Below are 14,867 nucleotides of genomic sequence, written 5' to 3'. Positions count from 1 at the left end.
AGCCCCAACAGCGACAGTGGCAAGGAAAAGTGCCCTCAGAGCTGGAGGAAGAAACCAGGGAGGAACCAAGACTCACAAGGGGGACCCGACCCGTCCTCCTCTGATCAGAACTATTTATAAATTATTGATAAAAAGTTACCAAACCATCTAAACTGTTGAACTGCTCTGATCATAATTATAATATATTAATCACAGTGTTGCATAACTTAATACAGTCATGGCAGTGATGGTCAGAGTAATGATAATTAATAGTGGTGATATTAATAGTGGCAGATAGTTAAGAGTCCATTAAGGTTTTAACATGGTCATTAAACAGGTAGCAGTGGTGGCGGGGCCTGCTGGTTTTACTGGTAGGTGGCAGCTGGTCTGACAGTGATGGAGAACCACCACCACTTTCTATAGGACTGTTATTATTAGTGTTTATTCTAATATTGATGTTTAACTGAGAACATTTAAATAAGTGCCCAGATCAGGAGCTGTTATTTAAACTTTTCCACTGTACATCTCTCCAGGGCTTGTGTAGCACATGTGTGTGCATGTGTCAGACTGACCTAGTGTGTCTTTGGGAGCCAGAGTACCAAGCAGCAGCCAGAGTCGTGTTTATGACCACATCTACTGGCACGAGGTCAGCGACAGCACTGTTGGAGGCCCGCATGGTACGCAGGATGCCTTTCCCCGCCTGCAGAAACACACAGGAGAATCCTCTGGCTTCACAGTGCAACATCTACGGAGTTCAGTTAACCACACACACAGTCTACACAGAATCGTATGTGCAGTCTATTAGCAACATACAGTACAGCCTACTGTGCCATCATTCCATTACAATAATAACAAAAAAGGAGCACTTACAGCAATAAAGATCCCGCTGGGTCCGTTGAAATTATCTATCCAGCCCTGTTGTGAAACATAATTGGTGGATCAACAGACAGATCTTCCATGTGTGAAAACACTTGGCATGAGATTACAGAAAAGTGAGAGATACTTACAGGGAAGGGTTCCTTCCAGCTGGCGCCTACTATTGAAGGCCGGATGATGGCCACATTGAGGTTCCCACACTCTTGCTGCACAAGGTACTCCGCCAGGGCTTTGGTATATGTGTATGTGTTGGGGCGGTCCCCAATCAGTTTAGGGGTCATCAAACTGACCAGCTTATCATCCATCCACCTGTACATGACCAGAAAACAATCAGCCAGAACTTCATTATTCTCCTTTCACCCTGTTCTTCAGTGCCCAGGACCCCACAGGACTGACCACAACTGAGCAGGTCGCTATTATTTGAGTGGTGAGTCATAGTGGTGTGTTAGTAGTGTGTATGTGCTGTGCTGGTACGAGTGGATCAGACCAGCAGTGCTGCTGGACCGAGAATAGTCTATCAACCAGAAATATCCAGGCACTGATGAAGGTCTAGAGGATGACCAACACAAACTGTGCAGCAACAGACACGGCTTCGGCCTCTGACTTTACATCTACAAGGTGGAACAGCTAGCTAGGAGTGTCTAATAGAGAGTGGACAGTGAGTGGACAGACACAGTGTTTAAGCACTCCAGTAGCAACACCAGCGCAACACACACTATTAACACACTCGCCACCACCATGTCAGTCAGTGTCTGCAGTGCTGAGAATGACCTAACATCCAAATAATAGCTACCTGCTCTGTGGTACCAAATGATGTCTATAAATACACACACACACACACAATATATAAATATATATATATATATATATATATATATATATATATATATATATATATATATATATATATATATATATATATATATATATATCTCCATCCATCCATCTATCGAGAGAGAGAGAGATACTGAGAGAGAGAGAGAGAGAGAGAGAGAGAGAGAGAGAGATACTGAGAGATATTGAGAGATATTGAGAGATATTGTCCTACTTTTGTTGGAGTAACTGTCTACTGTCCAGGGAAGAAAGCTTTCTACTACATTTTGAAGGAACATTGCTGTGAGAATTAAATTGATTGCATTCTGCGGTAAGTGTGTTAGTGAAGTCAGATGTTGGATGATCACCCCACCTCATCAATCCCCAGCACAGCTCAATGCTGGGGGGGCTTTATACCCCTCTATTCCACGCTTGGCCTTAATCACTGTTCCTATTCCCTCTTGATTGGCAGTACTTCTGTACAGTGACTATACAAGCTGCATGTGTGCATCTGCACATCTGTGTCAGCAATGAGCGCAACCAAAAGTAGCTGAATGCACTCATTTGAAGGGGTGTCCACAGACTTTTGGACATGTAGTGTATGTTTGTTTGGTGTTTATGACTCTGTATGACTGTATTAACTGCCAAACTCCTTTAAACCACTTACTCCAGTGTATCTATCAGCTTCCGGTAGTCGACCGGCGGTGGGTAAATAACCTCCTCGATCAGCTCGCGGTCGCAGTTGGCGTAGGCTGTGGAGACGTGGATGAACACCTCCAAATGCTTCATTCTGTGGGCCAGGCTCACCATCTTCTGCGTGGCCAGCACATTCAGCTGCATGGCGTCTCTAGAGAACACACCCATACACAACAGTCACTGCCAAACCTGTAGAGCAGCTCCTGATTCATCTACGAATCACCAGGAACAAAATCCTTGCCTAAGTCACAAGAGCGTGTCAGAGCGCAGGGAAAACTAATCACCATGAAATCCTTCATGTCAGAGAGGCCTGTTCGATTTGGTTTCTAAAGGAGCCATAGCTCTTTAGATTGCTCTGCAAAAGATCACACGACTCTGAAGCTGAACACCATTGTTTTCTATGCTGATTCAGATGTTTTGGGTGTCCTCAGGTATGCCTAGCAAGTCCACATTCCAGCCCTCCACGTTCCTGAATCAGCATTCTGCAGCACCTGGGAGATTTTTTACAAAGCACTGTTGCCCAGTTAGCTGCATGACTTAAAGGAATGCTCCAGCGTTTTCCACCCTAACCTCTTCTCTATTGCATCCGTGCTGCACAGTCGACTACCACAGGCAAGAATTTCCATGTTTATGAAAGTGCCCTGACTCAAACAGATGCCATCATTTATTTATTTATTTTTAGTTTCATTTCTTTGTTGACTTTGTCCCTTTTTCCTCTCAATTTTGCCAATTTTGCCAATTACCAGTAGCAATGCTCCCAACACTAGGAGGGCAAGGACTTAACACATATGTCTCCACCTATTTTTGAACTGGGCAGCAGACACACTGAGGAAAGCGCCAGGACCCCAGCTCTGTGACGCCTGTGCTGGCCAATACGGCTTACAACAGATGAGGGGAGAAAGAGCCATGTACCTACACGGAGAGAGCACTCTGAAGACTCTGTCACTGATGTCAAAAGAGGCATGGCTTGGGATTGTAACTTGCGACCCCCGGCCATAGTGGCAGTGCATCAAACCGCTGAGCCACTTAAAGCCAGAGTCACAAAGACGCAGCTCCTGAATTCTATAAGTAAGCATTTTTGAAGACACAAATATTAACTATTTAATATTAAAGAATGAATCAATTAGTCAAAGGAATTTTGGAGTTGGGCTGTATTGGATGGAGCAGCATCCATCATTCCAGAGAACACCGTTCTTCCACTGCTCCACAGCTCAATGCTGGGGGGCTTTATACTCCTTTAGGCCACATCTGGCATTAGGCAGCATGGTGCCAATAGGTTCATGATGTTGATTTGAGAGTCATATTCTATTGGCAGTACTTCTCTACAGACAATAGACAATCAGTGTGCGTGTGTGCATTTGCGCAGTCAGCAATGGATACAACCTAAATTAGCTGAATGCATACATTAGAAGGGGTGTCCACAAACATTTGGACATATAACGTCCACTCAGATGCAGATTATGTATGTATGTATGTGTTTATTTATTTATTTATGTATTTATTAACTTCACGGATGATTTTTAACCTTGATCTCGGACAGATTTTGGGAAGGCGTCCACTCTTGGGAAGATGGACTACTCTTTCAAACTTTCCCCATTTGTATGGCTCCGACTACAGTTCCGTGAACCTTGGAAATGGACAGTCCCTGCTTAAACATGAAGTGATGCAGCTTACTGAGGAACCTTGCTTTATGAAATGCACCCCAGATTACCTCCCTCAGGTGTGTTGAGAGCTGGAGCAGACGAGCAGAACATACAGACTGGCTGGGAGCTCCTGAGGAACTGTGCAGGGCAGCATTCTGACGCATTCTGATGCTCATACACAAAAATGACATCTATGGAAATTGTATAATAAACAGCAGAAATCCCGGAGATCATTGAGATCATGGAGATCACAGCTTACTTAAGTGGCTCGTTAAAGCGAATGGTGGCAGCACAGTGGAAGACCACGTTGATGCAGTCCGCCAGGGTGTCCTGGTCTTCTTCACTGAGGTCCAGGTCTGGCTGGGTCAGGTCACTGTTCACTGCTACAATCTTCTCTGCAAAATCCGGCTGCTCTTCCCTCAGTCTGTCGAAGAGCTGAACATCAAAACAGAGCGATCAGAGATCAGATTTCAGCTTTAGGCTCTCAGCACATAAAACACACCACAAACACAGCAGATAACAGAGACAACCTTTAAAGTGCTGTACGTAAAGATAACAGTCATGCTAGATAAACCACACAAACTGAAGGGCAATCATCATCACCATCATCATGATCATAAACTGATGTTTATATGCAGAAGCAGAAGCTTCAGTGACCAGTGGAAAGGTTGGAGTTAGGGAGTAGGTCCATCTGAAGGTGTCCTGTGGTATCTGGCACCTAGACGTTAGCAGCAGACCCTTCAAATTCTGCCAGCTTTGAGGTGGGGCCTCCATGGACCTTTTCACTGGGTGTCCTTTCTTGGATCATCGAGTTAGGTACTGACCACTGTATACCAGAAAACAAAACCCCTCAAGACCAGCCTTATGTTTTGGAGATGTTCTGACCCAGTGGTCTAGCCATCACAATTTGGCCAGCCGTCCTGCTTTTACTCCTGGACAGATGCCACTGTAGATCCAAATTATCAAACGTACTCCACCTGTGTGTGGTGCTAATGTTATGGCTGATCGTGAAGTTATCATCTAGGATCATTCAGGAGAACTCTGGAACCAAGCTTTGTTCCCCAAACTAGCTCACGGGACAGCCCTACCCTGAACCTAAACACCACATGACCTTGACTCAGAACTCACCTTGCAGGTGATCATGTCTGTGATGCGAGCGCTGGGGGACTGGCCCGATTTGGGACGGACCAGAACGTACGCAGCCTTGACGCCGGGGCAGGAGCGCAGCAGCTTCTCCAGCAGCACTTTTCCCATGAAGCCCGTCGCTCCTGTGATGAGAACATTCTTTCCTGTGTAGTACTCCGGAATGGTGACCATCCTGACCCTCCTCAGTCACACCCCTGGAACAACACACATCAGAAAATGAGCTCAATGAGAGGAAGGGAGTACTGAAACAGCCCAGAGTCACTCGCCGCAACGCTAAAATGCACCAGCGTGTCGTCTTGCATTGTGACGCTTCAACTCCGGCGATTTGGACATGGTGGAATTGATAGAACGAGCTTCTGACCAATGACCAAACATAAAATCCCACCACAAAGCTTTGGTGCACAGTTTTTTTATTGTATATGAGCTGATTTACTACTGTGTAAATAGTAGAGATGCACCGATCCGATATTAGAATCGGGGATCAGTCCGGATATTAACAGAATTAGCCAGATCGGGTATTGAATAATCAGGCCGATCCATAGAACCGATCCTTTGACTTTAATTGGTTAATTTTGATTGCTGAAGTTGCTTATTTTTTCTCAGGTTCAGCTTCTAGATTTATATATTTATATTTATATTTTGAATTACTGTTTACACAAACTACTTAAATATTTAGTGTAAATAAAGTATTTATTTTATTTACTTTTAATCTTTTTATTTTTAATACTATATATATATATATTAAATAAACTGTTTGTGTGTTTGACAAAGTGAAGTTCTTATTTTCAGTTTTGGCTGATTTTATTTATTTTAATATATTTTAAGAAGTTTCACTTCTTGCACCATTGTTTATTTTAGTGACAAAGAAATAGCAATTTAGTACATTTATATCTAAGAGTTAATTTGTTATATTTTGTTTTTCAAAGTTAGTAAAGTAATGTTTAAGTCAATCTTGATGCCTTAAGTCTCTCCCACATGGTGAGGTATACGGTTTATTAATTCAACAATGGTATCGGATCGGTATTGGGTATCGTGCATCCCTAGTAAATAGTTCCTCAAGTCATATTAGGGCAGTGTTTCTCCACCCTCGTCTTAAAGGCGCTCTTCCCTGCACAATTTAGTGGACATCCTGCTTTAACATACCCCCTGCAACCAACTCTGAAGGGCTTGTTAATAAGCCGATTAGATGAATTAGGTGTGTTGGGTAAAGGGAAAGCAATAAATGAGCAGGGCAGGGAACGCTGTATGAGGGGATTAACCCTTTGCATTACATCGCTTCTTAAATTCGCCTCTGAACTTGGTAAAAATACTACATTATAAGATTTAAAGACTTCTTTCACTTGGTTACCCTGCAACTGCTGGAAATGTGTCTACTCTCACTTCCGACAGTGGTGCCAGAATAGTCTGGAAAGGAGGATTTCCTGGTTGAAAGATTAGAAAACTCCTTCTGAAGCTCTATCTTCAAGCTTTATACACAATAAGGTTGAAAGAACAGCATTTACTGGTTGAAAAGCTTGATGTTTCATGTAGCCACGGAAAACAAAAAATGCCAGAGCAAGGAAGAAGAACTGCTACAGGAAACAGAAACCAGAAAAATGCTTCTGCAGCATTTTTTTAAGCTTAAAAAATGGTTTTTCAACCATGAAACGCTGTGTTCTGTCAGGTTTGCAAATTGTCGCAGTTGTTTAACAGCATTTTTAGGTCCATCAGGCCTTGAAATACTGCTGTTACAGATTATACAGCAGATTCTTGCAGCTTGTCTCAAATGTATGATAATCCCACATCACTGTTATGCATCAATACTAAGCTTAACTACTAAGCCCCCCCCCCAGAGTGGTCTAAGGCTAGTAACTTATAATGAAGCTAATTCTAACCAGCTTCTCTCTCCTGATTCAGAGCAGTGTAACAGTTGTAATGGTCAAACCGATGGTTTAACATTGATTGAGTGAACAAACTGAAATGTTGCATTTGGTCATTTTTCGGTTGTAATGGTTCTAAAATTAGGTAGGATGCGTTTGTACGCCCCCGTAAATACTGTATACCACTGTATTATTTGAATATTATTTTATAAAACAAATATAACATAAAAATGTAAATATAAAACAATATATTTTTTTAAAAAGTCACAATTTAGTGTTTTTAGAGCCATTATAAAATAAGAATTGCCACAATCTAAAAACAAGTAAGAAATCTTAAATTAAACTATTTTGATTAGCAGCTTCATTTCAGAGCAATTATAAAAATTTTAAATCACCGGCAGTTCCTGACTTTTTTCACCACTGTTAAAATTTAGGAATAGCTCCGCTACTATTGCACTGCTGTGCATGTAGTTTCCCATTAGCAATCCTTAGGGTGTAATAAGGCACGGAGCATAAAGGGTTAAGAACCAGTTAGTACTGGTGCAGCACTAGAAACAACCAAATTTTCCCCCTTTAAATGCAGATTTACACTCATAATTACAACCTCATTCGCCAGAGCCTATTTTTTTCCAATCTAGAAGTAAGGCTACCTCTTTGGTAACAATTTTATTTGTACTTATCTGACAACTATTCACATAATTTCGCCCGAAAATTCACTTATAACTTACTGCACCCATGGAAAACCGTTCTTCCACACAAAAAACAACTGATCATTCGAGTGGTTGCCTACCCTCCGGGTCAGCCTTTCCTTCCTTCCTTCCTTCCTTTCTGTTCTCTCTCTCTCTCTCATTCACATGTATTAAGAAGTCCTGCTCTGGATCCTCACACTGATTCAGTCTCACCTCACTGCATAGCTGTGCAAACGACGGTTTACCTGCATGGGCTCTCGCATTGCACTTACATTTACATCATTTATGGCTTGAGGTTGCGTTTGCCACAGCTCTTAACTCACTGTTGTTATTCGGTCAGTTTTGATTCTTGTTGATCTGTTAATGGTTGTGCTATCCGGTGTCGCCCAGAGAAGGACGGGTTCCCCTTTTGCGTCTTGATTCCTCTCAATCTGAGGAAGTATTTCCTTGCCTCTGTAGCCCTCGGCTTGCTTAAAAGAGACTCTGACCCAGATCTTGGACAACATTCTTTGTGAAAAGCGCCATAAAAAGAAACAGAGGCCAAAGTGAATTAACCAGAGAGATCAGTGACGTGATGTGGTCAGTCTGGATCTGCAGCATTTACAATAAATGCAGACAGGCAACCAACGGCTTACTGAGGCGAGTTTTGGTTGAGCAACAATGGGGGCTTTCAAACAATGCTGCAAGACTGGCCTTACTAAAATGTGCCTGCTCAGCATGTGCATTCGCTGTGCTAAAATGTAGCTCAAAAGTAGCCTCCAACGGTGCCAGAGGTCTCCTTTAGGCTGTGTGTGCTCAGGGCTCGAAGTAACAATTGTCACCTTCCTGTCAACGGTTGACACATTCAGTGAAGTGAGTCACTCCCACCCAACGGAACAACTTGTAAAAGGAGGAACGTCCGAAAGCTTTTGCTTAAGAAAGCAAGCATGCCCGTAAGCTCGCCTCGGCCCGAGTTAAATATTTGATTGTGTGAACTTCCTCTGGCAGTGGAAATGATGAAATCGGACCATGCTGTTCCCTAGATACAGCAGGCCTACGCTTTACTGCATGCAGGAAGCTTTCCTGAGGGGGGACAAGCTACCGTTAGGTGAGCAGAAATACATTATTACAAAGGCAAAGCACCGAGTACAACAAAGTGGCAAGAAAATCGGCACACCTCGAGTCCGTATGTTAAACCAGCTTGGCCGATTCAGTGGTTTAATGGCTTTCCTCACAGACTCCTGGCTCACGCCTCTTATCCGCCGCCAGTAAACCAATACAGCCCATTCAGCCAGGCATGCAGTCAGCCACTGGCTTAATCTAATCTCTCCCAGAGTGAAGGCTTATCAAGGTCAGCTCTGATCAAACACATACAAACCTCTCCTCTAACAGATCAGGCTCTAGGAGAGACTGACGACAGCTATAGAAAGCATGGACACCGTGGTCCCTTCTCTTCCATCCTGCAGAAGTGAAGCCAAAACTGTCTAGCCAAAACTGAGTCTAGAGCACCGGGAGAGAGTTTGCAAACTAAGATCCAGATATCGTGACGGACAACGCTGCGAATGTGGTCCGTGCTGTGGAATTAACCAACTCGTGTCACATGGGATGTTTCGCCCACACAGTCGAGCTCTCAAAAATGTACCTGTTGTGCGTTTGCTTGGCCGAGTGAGTCATTTTGTCATCGTAACTCAAAGAGTTCATATAAACGCTGTATTTTTAGACTTTAACTCAATGTTTTTAATAATGGTAGGTTGAGTGTTCATCATATATTTACAATATTAGTTCTCAGAAACTCTCTTCATATTCAAACAAAACATTGTAACGGAAATATCCCTAAATGAATTGATACTGAATCGAATCGAATTGGAAATTGAATTGAATTGGGATCTTGTGCATCAGAATCGTATCAATCCGGGACGTCAGTGGTGATACCCAGCCCTACGAAGGACGAGGAGAAAGATGAAGTTACACAAAGGTAATCCACCCACCCCTCCCTTTATATTTAAACAAAACATTGTAATGGAAATATCCCTAAATTAATCGATAATGAATTGAATCAAATAAAATTGGAAATTGAATCGAATTGGGATCTTTTGCATTGGAATCTGATCGATCCGAGAAGTCAGTGGTGATACCCAGCCCTACGAAGGACGAGGAGAAAGTTGCAGTTACACAAAGTTATTATTATAAGAATCAGGTGCAAAAACCAGGTGCATCGACCACACGAAGCAGTCAGAGCAGAACAGGTTCCCCAGGCCTGCTGCAGACATGCGGTTTTAGCTGCCTCTCTTCAGCCAACACAGCAGTAAGGCACTGTTTACTGCACAACACTGGAGCAGCGTGGAGCTCCAGCAGGCTCAGCAAAGAGGGCGTGACGGCACAAAGCAGGTGACTCATTTTTCAAACCTGCGCTTTCAAATCTGCACCTCAAACACATTTATCAGTGAATATGATGCAACACGACGGACTGCTGCATGTTTCACAGGGGCTCCTTCGCAGCCCCATCCAGCTGAGAAGCCGCTGAAGAACCTTCAGTTTTAAAGAGGGTCTGACTGTAACTTTAAATCTGCACTAGATATTAGAAAAGGGGTCATCTTGGGCGCACTATAAGGACCCTGTAGTGTAGATGCACTATAAGGACAAAAGTATTGGGACACCTGCTCACTCACAGCTTCTTCCCAAATCAAGAGTGTTAAAGGGAAGAAGGCTTTCTACTAGACTGCTTGGATGATCACCCCCCCCCCCCCCCCCCACCTCCCCAACTCATCCCAAAAGTACTGGATGGAGCTCCACCATCTATCATTCCAAGGGACACATTCTTCTTCCACAGCTCAGTGCTGGGGGGGCTTTATACCCCTCTATAGCCCACGCCTGGCATTAAGCAGCATGGCACCATCAGGTTCATGTCGATCTGCCCCAGGGAGACCTATTCTATTGGCATTATTTTTCTACAAGGACTAGACAAGCTCTGTGTGTTTGTGTGTGTGTGTGTGTGTGTGTGTGTGTGTGTGCAGAACACAAACTGGAACAGGCTACCTTTCAAACGATGACTAAGATTCAGCCTGATCGAAATGACGCACGCCTGTTGCTCCAGCTGTACTACGCCAATCAGCCATAACATTAAAACCACCTTCCTAATCATGTATAGCTCTCCCTTATGCTGCCAAAACAGCTCTGAGCCATTAAGCCATGGAATCCACCGAGACCTCTGAAGGTTGTCTGTGATGTCAAGAATTAAGGTCCTGCAAGTTGTGAGGTGGGGCCTCCAGGAGCAACAGTGACCCTTTGGGTGCTTATTATACTGTGGCCTGTGTCCTTCTTTGGAGCACTTTTGGTAGGTACTGACCACTGCATACCAGAAACACCCAACAGGACCTGCCAGATGTTTTGCAGGTGCTCTCCTCTGCTCTAGTTCCTGCTTAATATGTAGCTTCCACCCTTTGACAGATGCCACTGTAGCCAGATAATCAATGGCATTTTCACTCCAAGCTGTCTTAAATTGAAGCATCTAAGCGTTGGTTGCTCGTGCGCTCTTCTAAACCACAGGAAGAAACACAGCCCTAACCACATCACACATTGAGAGTGTCTGCTGTTTCAGGTTCAGAGTCTAATGCTGGTCGGATACTGACGCCCACTGATACTGATCTCTTCAAGAGACTTTTTTTCCGGCATCTGCCCATGATATTTTACTATAGGCTGAGCATAAGCTTCTCCCTTCACTCCGCCCACTTCACATAAGATGCATCCAGATTACAGATGGGCGGTATTGACTATTCTATCGTACTGTAATAAATTCAGTGGTTGTGATGCACGGTACACTTCTCTGAGCATGTCGTGGTGGGTATCATCAGTGCCTAAAGAAACCGGAGTTGTTGCATATCTGACTCGGTCATGCAGATTCCTCCTGTACAACATCCAGAGAATTCCACCCTTCCTCTCTAGAGAGTCGCCCAGGTGCTCATTCTGCCCCTCGTCACTTCAAGACTTGACCACTGCAGCTCCGTTCTGGCTGGTCTTCCTCTGTGCACCATCAGGCCCCTGCAACTGATCCAGAATGCAGCGGCACGGGTCGGGTCGTCTTCAACGTTCCTAAATTCAGCCGTGTTCAGCTCCTCCTCCTCCACTGCTGCTGTGTTCTCTCTTCCCTGTAGCTTCATGTAGCTGCTGCCCACATCAGATTCAGACCCCTGACTCTGGCCTACAAAGCCAAGACTGGACCAGCCAGCCCCTCCGTACTTGATGGTGATGGTCAAAAGCCGATCTGCACCAAGAGCCCTTCCAGCTTCAAGTACGGCTCGGCTCGACCCGCCATCCTTTAAGATCCACGGAAGACGAGCGTCCAGGCTTTTTACTGTCCTGCACCGAAGTGGTGGAACGAGCTTCCTCTGGGGGTCCGAACAGCAGAGTCCAACGCTCGCTGTCCTCAAACCCAGACTGAAGACCCTCCTCTTCTGAGAGTACTTGGGTGAAGAGTAGAGTATTATGGTCTTCATACTGACTTGTGATCAGAAGAGTCTAAGATTAGAGGATCTTTAATTTTTAGTCTATTTAAAATAGCTGAGGTTCTTCTTGAGTAACTAGTGAAGCACTTCTGGATATCAGCATCTGCTAAATGCTGTAATTAAAAAAATTAAAGAGGGTAATTAATCCACTTTAATTGAATACAGTATAAATCACTGCACTATGTGTGGGATAGGGCTGCAATAAGAGCTGTGTTAGTCCCCACCGGGCCCAAAACTCAGCTACCTTAGCCTCACCCTGCAGCGTTGAACACTAGCCAGGCAGACGTAACCGAAGCACAGCCGGAAGGCTGAAATGGTGTGTGTAATTTCCATCCCTGGACATGCAATGCTGCTGTAACACGGCCACCTGAACTCTCGGTGGTGGCTGCCTCATATGTACGGCCTTCACACCGATCGATCACACACACACACACACACACACACACACACACACACACACACACACACACACACACACACACACACACACACACACACACACACACACACACACACACACTTTCCTCAGACAACACACGGCTGCATCAGAGAGAGATGGACTTGTGTCCATGTGTAAGATAATGCCAGCTCCCTGACTGTCCACTGTTTTACCAAACCAGGTAACTCTAAATAATACTAGACTCCATGAGGAGAACTTTGGAGATGTTCTAATGATGAACACAGTGATGGAGAACCACCACCACTTTCTGTAGGAGTGTTATTATTAGTGTTTATTCTAATATCAGTGATTTACTGAGGAGATAAACACTTACTGACCAGATCTATCTGCTATAAGCAGCTTTTCATTACATTTATTTAAAGGTGCTGCCTAAAACGCATGCACAGCGCTGTTAATAAGGCAAGCAATGATCTGAAGGCCTTAAGAAGCTTAGCTTTCAGTTCCTGAATAACAGTACGGGCATCCAGGCACGAACACCGCCACGCTGAAACACTTGTGTGCGAGATGTAATTTTTTAAATGGCCGGAACAGATTTGAAAAGTAAAATTTTCAAGGCCGCTGAGTCCGGATCACTGTACACACTGTTCGCTCTGCAGAGCTGCTGAAATATATACATTGTTTTATACAGAATCAGTTTCAGACTGGACACAAAGTCAATATGAAAACCGACCTTTACGGCCTTGTTAGTTACGGTTCTGGGTCTTCTTGAGGACAGTTCATAACAGATTGTATCAGATCATGTAAACAAAACATAAAAAAAATATAAAAAACTTATTTTTTTCCAGAAGTTCCCAGCGTCTAAAACGTGGATTTCAAACTCATTTGAAGGTAACGGGCACCGTCACACAAGGTCCAATGTCAAGGGGACAGACCGATTTTCTCCACACTGTGTGTGTGCTGCTTTTGAAAAAGAGGCATTAAGTTCTTCGTTTGCTATTGGAGAATTAAATACCATTAACATTATTTTTGCTCAAGTGGGCTGCTAGCTAACCACCACTAACTATGAGCTGCAGATATAGATATACATTTATAATATTAGGGAAATAAACCGTATACCGTATAGGCATCAGGATTGATTTAATCATTACTTTATATAATATAACAAATTAACACACAGATATAAATGTACTAAATTGCCATTTGTCATTTATTTATTTGCACATTTAGTTCAGTCTCACACCAACAAATTAAAGTGAAAGGATCGGTTCCATGGATCTGCCTAATTATCCGATACCCGATGCAGCTAATTTTGTTAACATCGGAACCGATACCTGATTCTAGTATCAGATGCATTTCAGGTGCATTTTACATATACATACACAATATATACATATATACACATATATATATATATATATATATATATATATATATATATATATATATATATATATATATATATATATATATATATATATATATAGGGTTCGATTCCCGATCTGGGTGACTATGCTGCGCTACACCAATAAGAGTCCTTGGGCAAGACTCCTTTGTAATACGAGTAACCTTGTAAGTCGCTCTGGATAAGAGCGTCAGCTAAATGCCATAAATGTAAATGTAAAAAAAAAAAAAAAAAATTATTATTATTATTAATTATATATATATATATATATATATATATATATATATATATATATATATATATATATATATATATATATATATATATATTATATACACATATATAGTTTATAAGACTTATAACTTATACTTATAACTTATGTCCCAAATAACTCCTGAACAGAGTCAGGGGTCAGGGTTAGTTTTAACGGTTACTGGAGAACATCAGGTTCTGTCTGAGTGAGGTAGAACCTGAGCAGTAGAAACATACTCTGACTGAGGTGTGGAGGACATTAATATTAGTTTGCAGTAAAAACATTTACCGCATTAATGAGTCTGAGCAGTTCCCTCACTAATCATGTTCACTGTTTGGGAGTTTCTCTTTCTGAAAAGAAGATTCTGATTGGCTCTGCCTCTGAGTTCGGCTCTCTGTTGTCCCACATCCTCCTCAGTGTGGTTTGGGGAGAGTGGGTTTCTGTTAATAAGCAGCTGAGCTCAATGAATTAGCCGACGCTGGATTCTAAATTTACATGGCGGGCCGGATTACAGCCTTTATTGGGCCTGTTCCGGCCTGTGGGCCGCATGTTTGACACCCCTGGTATAAAACATCCTCTGATTTATGGTTGCATCACAACGAACCAAAGGACAGGGCAAACCGTAGATTC

General features: G+C 43.1%; 1 protein-coding gene across 2 annotated transcripts in view; it reads right to left on the bottom strand.

Annotated features, from left to right (window-relative positions):
- far1 (fatty acyl CoA reductase 1) overlaps positions 1-14,867 on the bottom strand; it is a 36,673-nt gene that overhangs the window by 17,904 nt on the left and 3,902 nt on the right. For both annotated transcript variants that reach the window (XM_072664150.1, XM_072664151.1), the window contains exons 2-7: positions 5,136-5,347; positions 4,267-4,442; positions 2,336-2,515; positions 987-1,164; positions 850-894; positions 552-679 (exon numbers count right to left, since the gene is read on the bottom strand). In XM_072664150.1, the coding sequence (XP_072520251.1) occupies positions 552-679; positions 850-894; positions 987-1,164; positions 2,336-2,515; positions 4,267-4,442; positions 5,136-5,324 (896 nt within the window). In that variant the 5' untranslated portion in view covers positions 5,325-5,347. The remainder of the gene's footprint in view (positions 1-551; positions 680-849; positions 895-986; positions 1,165-2,335; positions 2,516-4,266; positions 4,443-5,135; positions 5,348-14,867) is intronic.

This window comes from Salminus brasiliensis, chromosome 19, assembly GCF_030463535.1.
Source record: "Salminus brasiliensis chromosome 19, fSalBra1.hap2, whole genome shotgun sequence".
Classification (NCBI taxonomy): Eukaryota; Metazoa; Chordata; class Actinopteri; order Characiformes; family Bryconidae; genus Salminus; species Salminus brasiliensis.
This window is presented reverse-complemented; position numbering and strand designations above follow the sequence as displayed.